This window comes from Schistocerca nitens, chromosome 7 (genome assembly GCF_023898315.1).
Source record: "Schistocerca nitens isolate TAMUIC-IGC-003100 chromosome 7, iqSchNite1.1, whole genome shotgun sequence".
Classification (NCBI taxonomy): Eukaryota; Metazoa; Arthropoda; class Insecta; order Orthoptera; family Acrididae; genus Schistocerca; species Schistocerca nitens.
The window spans coordinates 398,462,219-398,483,106 of record NC_064620.1 but is presented as its reverse complement, the minus strand read 5'-3'; the positions used below and the strand labels follow the sequence as shown (position 1 = coordinate 398,483,106).

At 41.7% G+C, this 20,888-nt stretch overlaps 1 protein-coding gene across 1 annotated transcript in view; it reads right to left on the bottom strand.

Moving 5' to 3' along the window:
- Positions 1 to 17,082, bottom strand: part of LOC126194892 (uncharacterized) — a 238,915-nt gene extending 221,833 nt beyond the window's left edge. The window contains exon 1 of the mRNA XM_049933241.1: positions 16,901 to 17,082. Coding sequence (XP_049789198.1) covers positions 16,901 to 16,961 — 61 coding nt within the window. The 5' untranslated portion in view covers positions 16,962 to 17,082. The remainder of the gene's footprint in view (positions 1 to 16,900) is intronic.
- Between the last annotated feature and the right edge of the window lie 3,806 nt (positions 17,083 to 20,888).

Here is a 20,888-nt window from a genome sequence, read left to right as displayed (position 1 = left end):
CGTTACCATCACGACAGCTGTGGATGGACTGTCTGAACAATCGACACGATCAAAGCGTCTGAGTGTTCAGCAGAATCTAGCGGGTGAAATCGTAACCACATTTGGTGCGTTTCTTGAAAGTCCCATTAGTTGTGTGACACGCTGTGTATTGTACTACTCCAGTTTCGTGGATAACAAGAAGGTATTCTTTTGACGAATTAGACACGAAGCGCCTCTGTCGTAGTTCAGTACTCCCTTATACTTTTCACTTGAACGTAGCACCAGCTGTCATGTGTGTAAGTCTAAAGTCCAGTAACATAGTTAAATGCTTTATGGTTATATATTTAGAGAGCGCCCATATGAGAGTTTTTAGGGGCGCGCAATGGGGGGGGGGGAGGGGGGGGAATTGAAGTATTTTTAATTTTTTGGAAAATGCATGGCAACTTGTAAGAAGTAATAAAAAAGTTCCAATTAGAAAACTGTGTAATACTAATTTTTAAATCATGTACCTGCAAGAAGAACACTTGCGTGCACTGTATCTTTTGCTTGCTCTGAGAGCTCTACGGTGGGATCGGGGGGGGGGGGGGGAGAGAGGCGGGAGCGGACCCCTCTTGTCCACCGATATGGGCGCGCTTAACGATACCCTTTCTGTACTTACCGTATTTAGCTCAACTTTTGTTTGTTTTATTGGATGTCGGGCCTACCACACTCTGATTCTAAAATTGTGTGATGGAGGCAGGTACGCCAAGTGTAATCCATGTGTGAGTGTTTAACAAGTTATGTTCTGTAAGTGTTCTTTTTACTCTGTCTGCTAAATAGCCAATGTCTGCTGTATATTTCCTATTTTAATTGTGTCACATCAGATACGTATTGCAAACACTTGACAATGGCTGCATAGCCGAAACTACGTAGTACAGACAATCTAAAATAAAATGATGGCTGAATCTCGACAATAACAGTGGATGAGACAAACTGACATTATTCCACAAAAATGCTACAGATTATTTCAGTGTGATAGCTGTTGATCTTGTAAATTTGCACGTCCTTCGTGGTTATCACATTAGTGGTCTAATTAGCTATACCAGTAACCCTCCGCTCTTTCCCTCGCCTCTCCACACCCTGAGTCTCTAAAGAAACGAACTCGAATGTATAAAAGAGCTTCAAGCGTCTATTTATTTTACAAATGATTTAATTTGTTATATAAACCCTTAGCTAAATCCATCAATAGACTCTCATATTTCTGTGTGATGTCAGTTATAACGACACTCATGTTTATTTCCTTAATTCGGTAATTGCAGGCCATATATCGTAGAGTCGTATGAGAACTATCTCCCATCACAGTTTTTTTTTTTTAATTCTATAAAGATTTACACAACCGATTTTCAGAATTGTTCACATTTTGGCGCTGATAACTTGTCCGTTTAGCGCCTCAAATCACTTCATTTCTGAAAACCTAATTTTTATCGTGATGTGTATAGTACACTGATATAACTTAGTAGTTAACTTCAGTGGTACACGTGCGTATTGTCTGCAAAATGAGCAGCGAATAGTTAATACAAAAGAAATAGTGAAATGTCATGTTTCATGCTGGCGGTTTGCCACATGCTCAACGAACATAATTAATCGATAAATTGATTTCCTAACATTAATTTGTGAAGATGTAGTCGGTAAAAGATTGAAAATTTTGTTTGAAATTTGTTGGAAGTCACCAAGAGCTTTCATTAACAAACACTGCATGATATACTCTGGACAACATGCGTGACTTACGCTGCATCAAGACTTGTACACGATTTCTAGATTTAATACTTCATTACTTATGTTGCCCCTTTAACGTAAGATTACGTTTCTTAATGACAAAATTATGACATACGAGGGTCGCTCCAAAAGAAATGCACACTATTTTTGTAAAAATAGAGTTTTCATTCTGCATGTGAGAAAGTTTTACAGTGTGTAGATACATCCTTCCCGCTTGTTTTCAAACTTAGTTCAAACTGTTCCCGTGAGTGGCGCCGTCACAACATGTCTTCAAGATGGCTGCTACACTTGGCGTTCGTTAGATGCAACGTGCTGTCATAGAATTCCTGTGCTGTGAAAAGGAGACAGTGGGAAACATCCACAAGAGGTTGAAAAGGTGTAAGGAGATGGTGCTGTCGATCCCAGTAAAAGTTCGTCGGTGGGCAAGCAGGTTACGGGATGAAAGTGGGCACGGCAATATTGAGGACTGTCCTCGCAGCGGCAGGCCTCGTACTGCACATACTTCAGACAATGTGGAGAGAGTTAACGAATTGGTGACTGCTGACAGACGCATCACAGTGAACGAATTGTCACTCTACGTTGGGTAGGGGAAGGAAGTGTTTGCAGAATACTGAAGTGTTGGCGTTAAAATAGGTTTGTGCCAGGTGGGTTCCCAGGACGTTGACAGTGGCTCACAAAGAAACAAGAAAAACGGTATCCAGCGAACTTTTGGAACAGTACGAGAATGGTGCAGATGAATTTCTTGGAAGAATTGTGACAGGTGATGAAACATGGCTCCATCATTTTTCACCAGAGACGAAGAGGCAATCAATGGAGTAGCATCATGCAAATACACCCAAGAAAAAAATTCAGAACCACACCTTCTGCTGGAAAAGTTACGGTGTTTTTCGATTCTGAAGGATTCTTGCTTGTGGACATCATGGCAAGTGGAACCACCATAATGTCTGATGCATATATGACGACACTGAAGAAACTTCAAGCTCGACTGAGTCGTGTTCGACCAGATCGGCAAAAGCAGGATGTTTTCCTGTTGCGTGACAATGCACGGCCACAATTCAGTAAAAAAACCATGGAAGCGATCACAGAACTCGGATGGACAACACTGAAACACCCGACTTACAGTCCTGACCTGGCTCCATGTAACTATCATCTCTTTGGGAAAGTGAAAGACTCTCTTCGTGGAACAAGGTTTGAAGATGATGACTCCCTTGTGCACGCTGCCAGACAGTGGCTCCAACAGGTCGGCCCAGAATTTTACCGTGCGGGTATACAGGCGCTGGTTCCAAGATGGCGTAAGGCAGTTGAGAGGGATGGAAATTATGTGGAGAAATGAAAATATTGTTCCTAAAGGATGTGTCTACAACTGTAAAACTTTCAAACCTGTAGAATAAAAGACTGATTAAAAAAAATAGTGTGCATTTCTTTTGGAGTGACCCTCGTAATTTTAAATTTTTAAATTCGGTCAATAATTGTAAGAAATACTGAAAATAATATTTTTGTTTTCCCTGTAAGCCTTTCAATAGGCAACCTGCAGCTGAGACCAGATGTCCGTTTCAGATAGTAGTGATATAGACGTTTGGGCAATCTCCGTTTCAGATACTGCGCCGCTGAACCTCCTTGCTCTTTTCGTCGTTCTGCGACGCTGATCGTGTACTATTAAGTTTATTCGCGAGACACGGGGCACCCCGTATCGCAAGCGTGAACCCTGTACGCGGTCTAGCGGATAGTCTTCCGTCGCGCTGAGTGAACCGCCTGGCGCTGAAATTGGCTCGTCCGGCGGAAGCCCGCGCCACGCTGCGGAATGCTGCTCGCAAAGGTGAAGCTGACATTTGCACTCGACAGGTAATAAGAGGCGCCCCGTCTTACCCTCGCAGGAACAAGGTGGGGTAACGGCACGAATAACGGACGGCAACCTTACTGTGCTGTACGAGGGTGCATTTTAAGCTTTCATAACCGACCACTGGGTGGCACTACTGAGATATGGTATTGAAATTTATCATTTCTAGTTATTTCGCTTCATTCAACAGCTGGTAATCACCTTCCCAAAAAATTACATTATTGATTTACAGAAGTTTTTCGTGGTCGTGTTTCGTCTTTGACGAATTTCGTAAAGGTTGCCATAATTGTTGCTGTGCGCAACACAATTGAAGAGCTCGGCACGTGATTTACCATTATAGAGCGGTATCCTTTGACAAATACGAAAATGCAGTACCGTAACTCTGCTATTTTGTTACCGTGTGTACTCGCTATAAATGTAGGATATTTTTACGATTGAAGTAAAGCCCACTCCAAATAGTCTATTCTTGTAAAAAAAAAAAAAAAAGGTTTGAATCGCACAGAACCATATATTAACGACTGTTACGCACATTCAAAACAGGTACGATGTCTCTCATTCATACTACTTATTTGAATAAGATATTCAAATAACGTATCACAGGGTATCATAGTTTTAAAGTAAAGGTTAAATAAAGAATAGTGATGCGAGCTATTATCCTCCTCAGGCTTTATATAGCGTACGCGCTACCTCGGCTTTTTATTTTTTTCTAGTTCAGTAAATAAACCAAACACGTTGTGCCTGATTGCAGCATACATTTTACACCATGTTCTTTGTGTGCGTCACTTTTTTTCGTTTCTGCATGTTCCTAACAGGTGGCAGCTTCTTCAAGAAGAAAGCTGTTCATCATATTGTCGCATGTCTTCAAGAAATAGAGATAACAGCTGTGTGCTTTTAGCAATTTTGGACTAGAATATGATGTCGTAACGTTCTAATAGACTCTACAGTATCTATTAAGTTATTGTTTATTTAATCACAACAATATAGAGATATAAATCGATTTCTTGTGGCACTGTGTCTGCATTCGGCAACGAGCTACATTTTCACATTTCAGTTGCACTGTTTCCGCATTTGCAAGGTCTTTGAGCGGCCTCTAGACGATCCGTATAATATTGCTAATACACTCCTGGAAATGGAAAAAAGAACACATTGACACCGGTGTGTCAGACCCACCATACTTGCTCCGGACACTGCGAGAGGGCTGTACAAGCAATGATCACACGCACGGCACAGCGGACACACCAGGAACCGCGGTGTTGGTCGTCGAATGGCGCTAGCTGCGCAGCATTTGTGCACCGCCGGCTGGCCGTGCGGTTAAAGGCGCTGCAGTCTGGAACCGCAAGACCGCTACGGTCGCAGGTTCGAATCCTGCCTCGGGCATGGATGTTTGTGATGTCCTTAGGTTAGTTAGGTTTAACTAGTTCTAAGTTCTAGGGGACTAATAACCTCAGCAGTTGAGTCCCATAGTGCTCAGAGCCATTTTTGCACCGCCGGCGTCAGTGTCAGCCAGTTTGCCGTGGCATACGGAGCTCCATCGCAGTCTTTAACACTGGTAGCATGCCGCGACAGCGTGGACGTGAACCGTATGTGCAGTTGACGGACTTTGAGCGAGGGCGTATAGTGGGCATGCGGGAGGCCGGGTGGACGTACCGCCGAATTGCTCAACACGTGGGGCGTGAGGTCTCCACAGTACATCGATGTTGTCGCCAGTGGTCGGCGGAAGGTGCACGTGCCCGTCGACCTGGGACCGGACCGCAGCGACGCACGGATGCACGCCAAGACCGTAGGATCCTACGCAGTGCCGTAGGGGACCGCACCGCCACTTCCCAGCAAATTAGGGACACTGTTGCTCCTGTGGTATCGGCGAGGACCATTCGCAACCGTCTCCATGAAGCTGGGCTACGGTCCCGCACACCGTTAGGCCGTCTTCCGCTCACGCCCCAACATCGTGCAGCCCGCCTCCAGTGGTGTCGCGACAGGCGTGAATGGAGGGACGAATGGAGACGTGTCGTCTTCAGCGATGAGAGTCACTTCTGCCTTGGTGCCAATGATGGTCGTATGCGTGTTTGGCGCCGTGCAGGTGAGCGCCACAATCAGGACTGCATACGACCGAGGCACACAGGGCCAACACCCGGCATCATGGTGTGGGGAGCGATCTCCTACACTGGCCGTACACCACTGGTGATCGTCGAGGGGACACTGAATAGTGCACGGTACATCCAAACCGTCATCGAACCCATCGTTCTACCATTCGTAGACCGGCAAGGGAACTTGCTGTTCCAACAGGACAATGCACGTCCGCATGTATCCCGTGCCACCCAACGTGCTCTAGAAGGTGTAAGTCAACTACCCTGGCCAGCAAGATCTCCGGATCTGTCCCCCATTGAGCATGTTTGGGACTGGACGAAGCGTCGTCTCACGCGGTCTGCACGTCCAGGACGAACGCTGGTCCAACTGAGGCGCCAGGTGGAAATGGCATGGCAAGCCGTTCCACAGGACTACATCCAGCATCTCTACGATCGTCTCCATGGGAGAATAGCAGCCTGCATTGCTGCGAAAGGTGGATATACACTGTACTAGTGGCGACATTGTGCATGCTCTGTTGCCTGTGTCTATGTGCCTGTGGTTCTGTCAGTGTGATCATGTGATGTATCTGACCCCAGGAATGTGTCAATAAAGTTTCCCCTTCCTGGGACAATGAATTCACGGTGTTCTTATTTCAATTTCCAGGAGTGTATTTCCCAGATGCACGCTAATCTTGGCCGTCTAGGAGTTGATAAAGAAGTTGCGCAATAATATTGAGAACTCTGGAAATATACTGCGCTGGGTGGAAATATTGTGCCGTCTGCTATACACAACACAAACCAAGGAGGTTGTTTTGGGTTAGATTATGCTTGTTGTTGTGAGGAAAACTAGTTCAAAACAAGACGACGAAGTGTTCTTACTAGAGTGCATCGAAATGTGCATATCATTTTCGGAATACGGTAGGGCAGATGAGTGCAAAAAAGGAAAAAAGTTAAGAATGATGAATCATAAGATTTGTTGCTCAGAAAATGTAGGGGACGATCATGAAGGAAGACACTGAAAAAAATTACGTAATGCAAAATTAAGGGGTAAAATGTACAGATATTTATGTCTGTGTACATCACTACTCGAAGAAACGCGTCATAACTGTATCTCAGACACTGTAAGGTGAAACTGTAGTTGTGAATTTCAAGTCTTCGGAAGGTATCGTAGCGTAATAGATAAGCGCTGAATTGGTGGAACTGCGTCGGTCATTGCAGTATTTAGTTTTTCGAAGACGGGTGTATAGGTGTCCATCTATGGGGACGCCATTTCAAACGTTAGACCATCAACAAACAGAAAGCTATGATAATATATTTTTTTCCGTGCAACCTAAATTCCCTCAACAAATTTTCGTGAGTGATTATTCATGCTCCTTGAACCAATTTTTCATTTACTTTTCTTCTCCTTGCAGCAAAGGAAAGCAGTTATCATAGCAGCAACATGTTTATCGTCCAACATTTCGGACCATAATATTATTGACAATGTAATTGGTAATATAATTGAGTATTCAAGGGAGAACGTTACGAATAATTCACAGTATTATCGTACACTATTATTCGTTGTATAGGGGCCGCTTAATGTTATGTTTTGTGACAATAAATGCTGCACATATTTCAGTCACTTTCTAACGTAAATAGTTTCACTTTTAACATATCCTGATAGTTTGGTAAATCACACTAATTTTTTAAATTTAATATTTTAGTCTTATTTTGCTCCAGAATAATGCATTGACCACAACATAAACTTTTTGTTCATAAAATCTCATCTCAGGGTTGATGAGGTTAAACAATTAAAATAGATGTGACGGTTGGTTGCGGCATGACTCGTGATAGCAGACGACTGCCAGAAGTAAGATCGATGCGTGCATGTTACTAAAAAAAGACACCCGCTGCAGCTCATTAGATTCCACCCGATTTCACCTAAGCTCAGAAAGAGGCTCATGTCAATCCTTGTAAAACAATGTTCAAAAGATTTGACTGAAGAAATGCAAAATCCGTATAAAAATTCGTAACTGGAGTTGGACGTATCCACACAAGCCGAAAACCAAGTGACACTCAGTTGTTTAACTGTTCCTACATGAATGGGATCCAATAAATTGACTTTTTTCTCCAAGCCCTCCCAAGAAAGCAAGTGCTCCTTTCTTTCATTATACTGGACATGCCACGACCATTTCTTTAGAGGATCAAGGAGCAGTTGATTCTGAAACGTTGACTTTTTTCTCCAAGCCCTCCCAAGAAAACAAGTGCTTCTTTATTTGATTGTACTGGACATGCAACGACCATCTCTTTAGAGGATCAAGGGGCAGCTCATTCTGAATCGTGTACAACAATTTTTTTTTGCGACAAGTCATCGAAGAAATAACGATTAACAACAAAAAGTCACGAGAATGCCAGCTGCTGCAAAACACGTCAAACAATTGAGTGTTTGACGCACAAAAACAATCTCTCACTTCCCGCATTTACCCGAAGCGACGTTAAACGACTTTTTTGTTCCCAAATGAATATCGGAAAATTCTTAGATAACGATTTTCTTCACCTGAACAATCTGTTGAATTTTGAATCCTTCCAAAAAAGTGTTTTTGAGATACTGTACCGACATGAGAGTGAAAGAGATGTTTAGAGAATAGGTTAACACGCCGAAAAAGCGCATACTTTTTAAAGGCAAATATTCTGAGAAGGAATGAAACTGCTTTTACTAAAAAAAGATTTTTGTTTCATAGTTTTTATAAAAGCTTAAAAGGCACCCTTGTAGACAGTCGCAGAGTCTATTAAATAATTTTATACAATCATCCCATATTGAGTTTTCCTGTATGCACTATATAATCACAAGTATCTAGACAAGTACTAGTAGACACTAAAATGGGGCGTGTCCACCCTTCGCCTTAAGGGGGGTAGGAGGTCAAACGGGCTGCCTTGCAGCAGGAGAGCCACCGCAGGACATTTTAATTTCCATTGTCTATCATTTTACAAATAAATTCAGAAAATTTGTTAGCATGAGCAGGAAGGATTCAAAATTCACACTCATAGCAGCGGAAGTTCAGAAAAATAGCAAAAAAAGTGTTCAAATGTGTGTGAAATCTTAGAGGACTTAACTGCTAAGGTCATCAGTCCCTAAGCTTACACACTACTTAACCTAACTTATCCTAATGACAAACACACACACCCATGCCTGAGGGAGGACTCGAACCTCCGCCGGGATCAGCCGCACAGTCCATGACTGCAGCGCCTTAGACCTCTCGGAAACATAGCAAAATACATTTTTTTTGCAAGTGACATTTCATCATATTTTTCGCCTACTATTGGCTGCATTTGTTGTTATAGGTACACTTTTCTTCATAAGTAAGAGAGATTCTTCGATGAATTTTGCACAGCATACGAACCATACTTAGAGGTGTATAAATCTCTAGAATTTATTTAATTTTAAAAAAACGGATGAGCTGTTACATTTTAAACCTCATATTTAGAAAAAAACTCTAATTTATAGTTCATCATCTTTTTACCACAGTTTTAATACATTTGGAAAATTCTAGAGTTTCATACACCTGTAAGTAAGTAAGGCGATGCAGGTGTGAAGCGTTCCTGGTGATTGGTGCTCAGCTCATTCACATTTTCTTGATCAGTCATGCAACGGACGTAGGCACCTAGCCCTATAACACTGTCAGTTGGTTGTCGAATTTTGGAGCAAGTATTATTGTCGTATGTTATGACCTTTCCGGGAAGTGAAAATCTTCTCTGTAAGGATCAATGTGGATTAAGTAAACAACGATCGTGTGAAACCCAATTCGCTCTGTGCGTCATCAAGACACACAAGGTAATAATACCGGCGCTCAGGTTGATGCTGTGTTCCTAAATTTCCGCACTGTCGCCTACTGAAAAAATACTGGCGAAGTAATATCGGACCTGATTTGTGATTGTACGGAAGAATTCCTGACAACCAGAACACGGCATGCCATTCTGAACGGAGAGAAATCTTCAGACATAAAAGTGACTTCGAACATACGACAAGGGTGTGTTACAGGATTTTTACTATTCACTATATATGTAAATGACGTAGTGCAGTGGTTCCCAACTTGGGGTAATGAAATTTTCTCAGAGGTAAAAACAAAAGGGATAGATTGTGTTTCGGTCACAAAAGTAAATTATTTTTAAAAGATCATTGCTAGTATCACTTCTTCGTAAGATTGTAGTACTGCTTGCATAAGTTATCATTAACACTACTCAACAGTCATTTTGCATATAGTATGTGATGTATCACTTAGTCCTTACGTATTCTGGTGTACAGAATACGAATCTGCTTTTCAAAATGTTCTAGAACGTAAGGTTTTTTTTAAGTTTTTGAGATTTTTTTTACTTAAATCTTTTGAAAGAAAAGTTTCATAAATTGAATGAAGTAAGGCAGTTGTGTTGGACCGCAAATAAGATAGCTGATGGAAGATACCATTGATGCCGACCTCACATACATCGAATTAGCAACTGGTCCTCTTTGAAAGCAATTTGAAAACATTTCTTGGCAACAAAAGAGATCGTAATTATGTTTCCATTATGAATTATGGGTTCGAAAACTTAAAAAAATGAGGGGTGTAGACTGCTGATTAAAATCCACTTTCTATATCTATACCTTGATTTATTTCCGTAAAATTGGGGGCCATAAACGGTGAGCAGGATGAAAGCTTTCAACAATACGTCCGTGTGATGGAGCACCGTTATCAATGTCACTGGGACCTTCTGATGATGAGTGACTACTTCTGTGTTCTTGTTAGCAAGAGCGATAGTTAGTTACAGGTTCCATGGATCATTTTGCAAGATATATCGTAATGATGTGGAACAAGTCATTAAACATTCACATTGCAAATTTATTTGTATATACGGTTACATTCCGAACATTTCAAATTTTTTTTACAAAAAGAAAACAAAAATACATGCAGATGTGAGTAATTCCTACCCATCACCTTTTACACAGTACAATAATAGAAATTCTTCTACGGAACAGAAGGATTTGTCAAGGAGAAACTTCCTCAGTTCGCTAGAAAGTTTTACTTTGCTGTCTGTCAGGCATACACTGGGTAAAGGATAAAAAATTTTTGTTGCAGTGTTGTGCACACATAGCTGTGCTAAAAAACAACCTTAATGTGGAATAAAGAACGTAATTTTTCCTTCTGGTATTGTAATTATGTACCTTATTATTCCTCTTGACTTTTAGTGCGTTATTAATAACAAACTTCATGAGGGAATAAAATATATACTGTGAAGTAGTAGTCAGAATGCCCAACTCATTAAACAAATGTCCTGAAGATGATCGTGGGTGAGGACCACGTATTATACTCACAGCACGTTTCTTCGCGATGAAAACTTTCTTTCTAAAAGATGAGTTACCCCAGAACATTATTCCATATGACATTACTGAATGGAAATGAGCAAAATATGTTAACGTACTGATTTGTCTCTCCCCAAGTTTTGCAATGATTCTAAGCGCAAATGTGACTGAACTAAGGTGTTTTAAGTGTTCCAAAATGTGTAATTTTCCAATTTAAATTCTCATCAATTTGGACTGCTAAGAAGTTAGAAGCTTCTACCTTTTTATAATTTCCTCACCATGTGTTACTCTCGTCACTGGTGTAGCAGCTCCAGGAGTGCAGAACTAAGTATGCTGGGTCTTTTTAAAATTGAGGATGAGACTATTCGCACAAAACCAGTCAATGACGCTTTTGAGAAGTTGGCTTAAGGTCTCTTCTGTTTCTGTATGTATGCTTGAATTGATTACACTACTAGTGTCATCTTACAAAAAAAAAAAAAAAAAAAAAAAAAACTAATTTTTATTGTTGGATACTAGAAGGAAGATCGTTTACATATACGAGAAACAGTAGTGGACCTAAGAATGAACCTGGGGGAGCCCCATGCGTGACTTATTCCCAATCAGAAATATGTCCCTGGACTGTATTGCTTGAGTTACTAGGTACAACTTCCTGCATTCTTTTGGTTAGATGTGACATTATCCGTTGTTTGGTTATACCATCAGTCCTATAAAATACTAATATATATAGGAGAATAATGTGATTCACAAAGTCAAATGCCTAAGAAAGGTCACGAAAAATACCAGCTGTTGCTGTTTTTTATTTAATGCTTGCAAATGGCATTCTCAATGAGCAACCACCTCTGAAGCCCATAACGTGATTTACTAAGGATACTATAGTTGCTAAAGTGAAATACTATGCTAAAATACATTACCTTCTCAAAAATTTTGGAGAATGATATCAGCAGTAAAACAGTTCGGTAATTATTGACATCACTCTTATCTGTTCTTAAAGAGGGATTTAACACTGGCATATTTCAGTCTTTCTGAAAAAGTCTTGAGTTAGTGATGCATTACATATTTCAGATGAGACTGGGCATATTACTTGGGAACAAATTTTTAGTACTCTATTGGAAACACCATCAAAACCAGATGAGCTTTTATTTTTGAGAGAATGTGGAAGTTTCTTAATTTCAGTAGGAGATGTTGGTGATACATTCATATGACTGAATTTTATGAAAGTTACATTTTCAACATATTCTGTGATTTTGCTCTTTAACTGTTTGTCTCTATGCTTTCTACAATGTTTAAGAAATGATTATTAAATGCATTTGCTACTTGTGGCTCATCATTTATAGCCCTTCCATTCAGTACAGTAGTGCTGTTGTGTTGTCTGTGGCTGGCTGTCCTATCTTTCACTTCATTACGTTCCATATTCTGTTAGTCTTTTGTCGGAATTACTGATTTCTGACATTATATGCATGTTCTTTGATTTTTTAATAACCTTTGTTAGTAATTTTGAGTATTTTCTGTAGTCTGCAGCTACTGCAGTATTCCTACTTTATATTGCAAAAAAAATTTCCTTTTCCTTTCTCAAACTACTGTAATCCCTCTGATGATCAATGGCTTTTTACCTGGCTCTTTAGTGTCCTTTCTGATTTGCTTATGCTATTTTCAAATAATGATATGAGTTTATCATGGGATAGACTAAATCTTATGTTAGCATTTGGTTCATTGTAAATTACATCCCATGTCATCTCCTGTAAACTTTTCTTAAAAGCATTTGTCCTGGAGTTATTAGTTATCTAACCGATTTCCAATGAGAAGTATCCATACTGAAAGGCACTGTATTATTTATCCTAACTAACTGTGCGTCATGATCAGATAGAGGATTTGTTGCTGGATAAAAAGATATCTTCTTACTTTGAGCTTCATCAAAGAAAACATTATCAGTTAGGGACCTACTGTCTTTATCCTTCCGAGTTGGAAAGTTAATTACTGAGACCAAATTATGGGATCCAAATAAGGTTTCCATATTATTTTTCCTACCAGAATTGTTTCGAAAATCTACATTGGCGTCACGATAGGTTATTAACTGCTTGTTCTTGTCTGACACGTAGCACAGTAAGGAATGGAGATTCCTCACAAATAGTTCACATTATACTGCACATTGCGATGAAACAGCAGTCAAAGAAGAGCACCGTTGTCACATTTTTAGAATGCCGAAGAACGATAAAGCTGAATATGTGAACTAATGTTAACCTCATGTTGGCGCCATGTCCACATATAAACATTAAATAGTATTGAGTACTAAAATTCTGAGTACGTATTTCCAATCTGTTTTAATTCTGTCAGCGTTAGCCATTACTGATTTTGAGTCTGCTCAGTATCAAGGGAAAACTGATTTCACCAATTAATTCAGCACAAAAATTAGTTAAATCTACCCATTTACAAACCAAATGCATAAAAAATGTTTAAATTTTTTGACTAGTGTAGTGCCATTTTTTCAAGATTGTAGCATTAAAGCGTGATGCAATATGATGGAGGTTACAGCTTCTGAAGCTGTTGAGATTTCTACACATGTGGATATCGCTGGTAAACTACTTCTATTGAGGACACTGGTAAACTTATTACTGTGCACTTTATTAGACAGGTTCAGGTAAAAGAAACTCGTACATTTTATTGCACTAGATGACGTACTCTTTCTGTATGACGAACATAACATGACACACAAGATTTACTGGCAAGTAGGCAAGTAGTCAAGTGGAGGCATACTAAGTTTGGGCAAAGCAAAGAGATTCTCACATAAAAGTAAAGACATGTAAAGATCATGCCGCACACGAGAGCCCAGATGTTCATTTGAATGCTTTTGATTAAATTCAACAGGAACAAATGTGTTATCATCATCTTCCTCACAAAGTCCATCCGTTACCCACATACTTTGTACTTTGCCCCATGCATCTTTGGCAGTAAAACTGAGACTTATACATCATATATGATTAAATATCTCACTAAAAAGCCCCCATCGAGGTCTAGATAGTACCTGCAATGGACCACAAATTGCTTCATTATTCACTTCGTAAGAGATAACCGAACTAATTGGCAGCACAACACAACAGTACATATCTAATGGCTACCACACTGCCGTATTATAATTATTAGTGGCATTGGTAATGAACAAAGCTTTATTAGGCTGAAGTCTTTCAATTTCTGTCAGTTTAGAAGAAAAGAGTCCTGCAATAAAGTGGTTTACAAACAGTAAGTATAGCACAAACATTTTAACTGGATTGATTTTAATAGGGGTTACAGGATGCTGGTGAATTAAGTGTCGCTATGGAGAAATATGGTGCAGAGGAACCATGTTTTTAAGTAGTGTTGGATACATAGCTTTCTTTTCTGAAGAGGAGTTGTAGGTAGCACTTGCGAAGGACTCAAAATTGCTTTATCATTGTACACAAAAATGTCGCTAGGAATGAGCAGTTCCAGTTGTCTTCCTGACTCATTCGTTCGAAATTTAATAAATCACCTACAAAAACTAATGTCATACATCTTTCAGCATTTGAAAAATGAAGATGTTCAAAGAAAATTCTTTTTCATTCTAAAGATTAGGTAGGTACTAATGGTCACGATGGTTGGGGCAAGGAGTGAGGGAGGGAGGAGGTGTGGGTACTAGCTAACATCTCAGTGCTCTCCGGGGTAATAGTCTTAGAAAGTTTGGGAAGTTCAATGAGACCCAGACAACTAGCAATCCGAGAGCGTTGTAGTTGTAGGGGAATGCAGGAATACCAGCAGAGGATCGAAGTTTAGTGTACGGATTGGAGCGAGCATCTTAGGACTGTGGCAGGGAAGGTGAATGGTAGACTTTGGTTAAGTATAAGAATTTTAGGAAATTGTGGTTAGTAAGTAAAACAGACCGTATGTAGGACGCTAGTGCGACCTATTCTTGAGTACTCCTCGAGTGTTTGGGATCTGCACCATGTAGGATTAAAGGAAGAGATCGAAGCAATTCAGAGGTAGGCAGCTAGATTTGTCAGCGGTAAGTCCGAACAAGAAGCAAGTATTACAGCGATCTTTCGAGAATTCAAATGAGAATCCTTAGAGGAGAGGCGACGTTCTTTTCGAGGAATACTATTGAGAAAAATTTAGGGAATGGGCATTTGAAGCTGATTGCAGAGTGATTCTTCTGCCGCCGACATAATTTCGCATAAGGACCATGCAGATAAGATACGAGAAATTAGGGCTCACACGGAGGCATATAGTCGTTTCTTCCTCGCTGTGTTTTGGAGTGGTACAGGGTACCCTCCTCCACGACCGTACTGTGGCTGGCGGAATATGAATGTGGATGTAGATTGGCAACTGACGCTCAGTTAAATAAATGTAATGTGTCGAGCATAAATGGCTGGAAAGACCTGTTGCTGTATGGACACAAGACTGCCGAACAAATACTGAATGAATTCACATCCACTGAATGTCTGGGAGCATCGAAAGGAACGATTTAAAACGAAACAAAAATATGAAACTAATCCTAGCGAAGGCAGTTGCGAGACTGAGAGTCATCGGAAGAACAGAAGTGTAGTCCAACGATGAAATTACAAAACCCTCATTCGAACGGTACCCGGATTTTGCTCCTCCACCTGAGACCCATACCAGAAAGAATCCATAAAAGAAGTGGAGAAGAGACGAACAGCGCTTTTTGTCGCAAGCTCGTTTAGTCAGCTCGAAGCGTCAAATAGATGTTAATCTAACTCCAGTGGCAGACGTTGGAAGAGAGATGTTGAGCACACGTTTGTTAAAATTTTGCGAGCGCGTGTTCCTAAACGTGTCAGTACGTCTTGCGATGGACCATTAACGGTCCACTCCCTTTGGCCAGCCTATAATATAAGCGACTTTTACGACTTTTTTTGGAAAAACTAATGAAACTAAATATAAATCTTTCTGCACATTGTTTAGTGATTCCTGGACTACACTTTCTGATTTTTTTTAAAAAAACAACAGTCATCATTAAGCCCCTCACTGGACGAGTTAAATGTGCTCAGTCCAAAATGAGGTGTGTCCATGGGAGAAGTCCTACAGTCTGCAAATCAAATCTGAAATAAAAGAAACAAACAATTTTCTTAATCTATAGGGTATTGTGCACGGATTAATAGCACAGTTTTTTTGTAATTCGACAAAACAATAAAATGGCGGACGTTTGGAACTATGATGTAGTTTAGTCGTGTGTTTTTGATAACAATGTATCTCAAGCTGACGGAAGTGGTTGTGGATATACTAATAAAGATATCTTTCTGAAATTTGGTTGAATTACTCTTCGAATATGTCCGTAAGGAGTAATAGGCATTTTTTTTACTTTAATCTATTCATTAGTTGTTGCAGAAAACGAGACAAATCGCACGACAGAATTACACCTTTGTTTCAAACGTTCTCCGTTTATTCTGCCAAATTTCCAAAAAGCTGTGCTATTAATTCCTGTACACTATACTATAGATTAAGAAAACTGTTTCTTATTTGATTGAGATATGATTTTCAGATTGCACGGTTTCAGTCATGATCACGTCTCAATTTAGCCACAGAATCCCCTCGGATAGGGGACTTAATGATGACTGAATTTCCTTACAAAAGTCACAAAATATTGTCCGGGAATCAGTAAATAAAGTGAAAAAAGATATTTTTCCAAAAACTCATGATGATCGCTTCTATTATAGGCTGACTGAGTAGAATAGACCTTAAGGGGGGTAGGACGTCAAACGAGCCGACTTCGAGAAGGAGAGGCATCACAGGACATTTTAATTTACACTGTCTATACGGCCCGTTTCACGTCCTACCCTCCTTAAGGTAAAATTGAGAGATTCGAGCTCAGAAGGAGGCGTACCAACAACCATGGCTCCGCGCACCGATCGCGACCCACGCAGCACACAAGGTACCACACGCTTGCGGGGTGTGAATGAAGATGTAGGTTCACCGTGTCGCAGGTCATACCTTGTAAGGCAAACAGCGTCGCTAGGACTTGCAGAGCGTAGACGGCAACGTTTCCTCGCATGACTGCCAGTACTGGTTGGATTCCTCAGACGTACAGCCGGCCCTGGCCCGCAGCTACCGGTGGCGAGCGGCGAGACGTAGTCATGGCAGACGTTCGCAGCCCTCGCGTCGGCGTCGGCGGCGTCTGCAGACGCACTGGAGTCTCGCGGGGCTGCCGCGGCCGCGGCGTGGTCGGTGGGATGCGCGCGCACCTCCCTGTTTACGCGGGCCGCCGCCGGCCGCGGCTCGCCCCCGCACAGCCACCGGCTACTTACCGTGTTTTTCCTGCCGCCGCTGTTTGCCCCCGGCGGCACGCGGTGCACCACCTGCCCCTGGCACAACACCCATTTCTGCGAATGTACCGGCAGCGCTGCTAGACAAACAACACAGCCGCTGCTGCCGGCGGCTAATATCAGTGTTTTGCTCCACTTACTTGTTTTTCTCCACTAGCTGGCCACGTCTCAATGCTTACCTGCACACACTCTAATTTAACTTAACTTGTAGTTGCTGCCCTGACAAATTTCGTAATCTTTGCTAGTTTTCCTCGCGTGATCGATACAAATAATTTTTTAATTGCAAAGACTGTCATTTTGTTTTATCCCTTGATAAAGGAAAAAAAATACCGCGTGTCTCAGTATACTCCAGACCTCTAAGATCCACGTGAATTGCGCACATAATTTTGTAACTATACTATCAGGATAAAAGCATCGGAACACCTAAGACAGGAATGAGATTTTCACTCTGCAGCGCAGTATGCGCTGATGCTGATATGAAACTTCCTGGCAGATTAAAACTGTGTGCCAGACCGAGACTCGAACTCGGGACCTTTGCCTTTCGCGGGCAACTGCTCTACCATCCTTTTTTTTCTGTTCGATATAGTTGGTTGCTTTTTGGTCTGGGCGGACGTCACAAGTTGATATTTGATTCCTTGACTCAGTTTTTTTTTTTTTATTACAGAGAGCACGCAGCCTTCTGCCCGTCCATCTGAGCTACGCAAGCACTGAGCAGTTGGCCGCGAAAGGCAAAGGTCCAGAGTTCGAGTCTCGGACCGGCAAACAGTTTTAATCTGCAAGGAATTTTCAGGTAAGAGAGGACATTAATATATGCGGCCACCTTTCGGCTTTATGACAGTTTGAACTCTGCTGGGGATACTTTAAATGAAGTATGTGAATGTCTGCGAAGGAATGGCAGTCCATTCTTCACCCAGCGCCGAAACCAGAAAAGATAAAAATGTCGCAAACGTGTTCCATTATGTTGACATAGGGAATCTGGTGAGGCCATTTCATTTCAGGAATACGATATTGTAGTGCCTGTGTTGGTAAGAAGAACGATGTAATGTATCTTCCGATACCAGGCAGCGACTTTCAATTAAAATGTCCGCCCCTGTATGGTAACAACATATTGTGTGTAGGGGTACAAGTTGAGACGCAGGTACGACGACATACTGAAGTTTGTACCTGGCCATGAGTCGTGCACGGGTATCTAAAGGTGTTAAAAATGGTTCAAATGGCTCTGACAAGGGAACCTCCCCATCGCACCCCCCTCAGATTTAGTTATAAGTTGGCACAGTGGATAGGCCTTGAAAAACTGAACACAGATCAATCGAGAGAACAGGAAGAAGTTGTGTGGAACTATGAAAAAAGTATGCAAAATATACAAACTGAGTAGTCCATGCGCAAGATAGGTAACATCAAGGATGCTGCGAGCACAGGAACGCCGTGGTCCCGTGGTTAGAGTGAGCAGCTGCGGAACGAGGGGTCATTGGTTCAAGTCTTCCCTTGAGTGAAAATTTTAATTTTTTTATTTTCGCGAAGTTATGATCTGTCCGTTCGTTCATTGACGTCTCTGTTCACTGTAATAAGTTTAGTGTCTGTGTTTTGCGACAGCACCGCAAAACCGTGCGATTAGTAGACGAAAGGACGTGCCTCTCCAATGGGAACCGAAAACATTTGATCGCAAGGTCATGGGTCAACCGATTCCTCCACAGGAAAACACGTCTGATATATTCTATACGACACTGGTGACGGCCTGTGCATCACATGACAGGAATATGTTGTCGACCCACCTAGCTTGCACACTTGGCGAATGGGTAAAAAGGTTCTTCTACCTTGCCCGATTTAGTTTTTCTTGTGTATGTGATAATCACTCCCAAAAAGTGATGGAAACATAAGAGTTTGTCAGATAATAATTGTCTGAAAATAAAAAATTAAACTTTTCTCTCGAGGGAAGATTTGAACCAAGGACCTCTAGCTCCGCAGCTGCTCACGCTAACCACGGGACCACGGCGCTACTAAGCTCAGACCGTCGTTGAAGTTGCCTATCTTACCTTGGGCTACTCAGTATGCATATTTTGCTTATTTTTTTCATAGTTCCACACAACTTCTTCCTGTTTTCTCGATTGATCTGTGTTCAGTTTTTCAAGGCCTATCCACTGTGACAACTTATAACCATATCTGAGGGGGGTGCGACGGGGAGGTTCCCTTGTGAGCATTTATAGGCCGCAGCTCGTGGTTGTGCGGTAGCGTTCTCCCTTCCCGCGCCCGGGTTCCCGGGTTCGATTCCCGGCGGGTTCAGGGATTTTTTCTGCCTCGTGATGACTGGGTGTTGTGTGATGTCCCTAGGTTAGTTAGGTTTAAGTAGTTCTAAGTTCTAGGGGACTGATGACCATAGATGTTAAGTCCCATAGTGCTCAGAGCCATTTCAACCATTTTTGAGCATTTATGGGACTTAACATCTGAGGTCATCAGTCCCCTAGAACTTAGAACTACTTAAACCTAACTAACCTAAGGACATCACACACATCCATGCCCGAGGCAGGATTCGAACCTACGACCGTAGCAGTCGCGCGGTTCCACACTGAAGCGCCTAGAACCGCTCGGCCACAGTGCCCGGCTTAAGCTGTTAAGGTGACCGATTTCGTAGAGCGGAAAATCTCGCTTCGAATCCCAGTCCGGCACAAATTTTCACTGTCGTCATTCTCTTATACAGCCTATGGTTGTTCGTAGTTGCAACTGTGAATATGTTTCATGTGTTTGATAACGGCTGTAGGCGCCGGCGTGCCACTTCCTTCGAACATGTATGCACGTCCGAAGGAGCACCAAATCATTCTTCTTAACAACACAGGTAATGCAATATCGTATTTATGCGCCGATACCAGGCAGCGACTTTCAATTAAAATGTCCTCCTCTGTATGGGAATCACGTAAAGTGTGTACGAATATACGTTTAACGGAGGGACTACGACCTATGGAAGTTTTGGTCGGAACGTGAGTTGTGCTCGCATAGGAAAAGCGCTAAAGGCGACCGCTCGCGTAAAGTGGGAAATCCGGGTTCGAGACCTGGTCCCGCACAAATCTTCACTGGCGACATTCCGTTATACAGCTGATGGTTGTTTGTATTCACAACTGCGAATAAATTTCATGCGTTTCAGGAATGTTACTGTCCACCAAACATTATCCCACAGATTCTGCTTTATGATAGCATGCACCGTAGCACTGATACAAACCCTTCATCGTCTACGAACGGTTCCTCTATTATATACGGTAAACAGTGCTGTAATATGTGTTCATTTCCTTCCACATTTAGCCGGCCGCTGTGGCAGAGCGGTTCTAGGCGCTTCTGTCCGGAAGCACGCTGCTGCTACGGTCGCAGTTTCGAATCCTGCCTCGGGCATGGATGTGTGTGATATCCTGAGGTTAGTTAGGTTTAAGTAGTTCTAAGTTCTAGGGGACTGATGACCTCAGATGTTAAGTCCCATAGTGCTCAGAGCGATTTGAACCATTTTGAACTTTCCACATTTAGCGTTTTCTTAAGCGCAATAGCACAAGAAATGTCCCTATAAGATAGCTCCGTCTACTCCATTCTTCACTATTCACACTAAACATGATGATGGGTAACATTCTTCAGGCATTCACCAAATCCGAACCCTTGCATTGGATTGTCACAGCGTG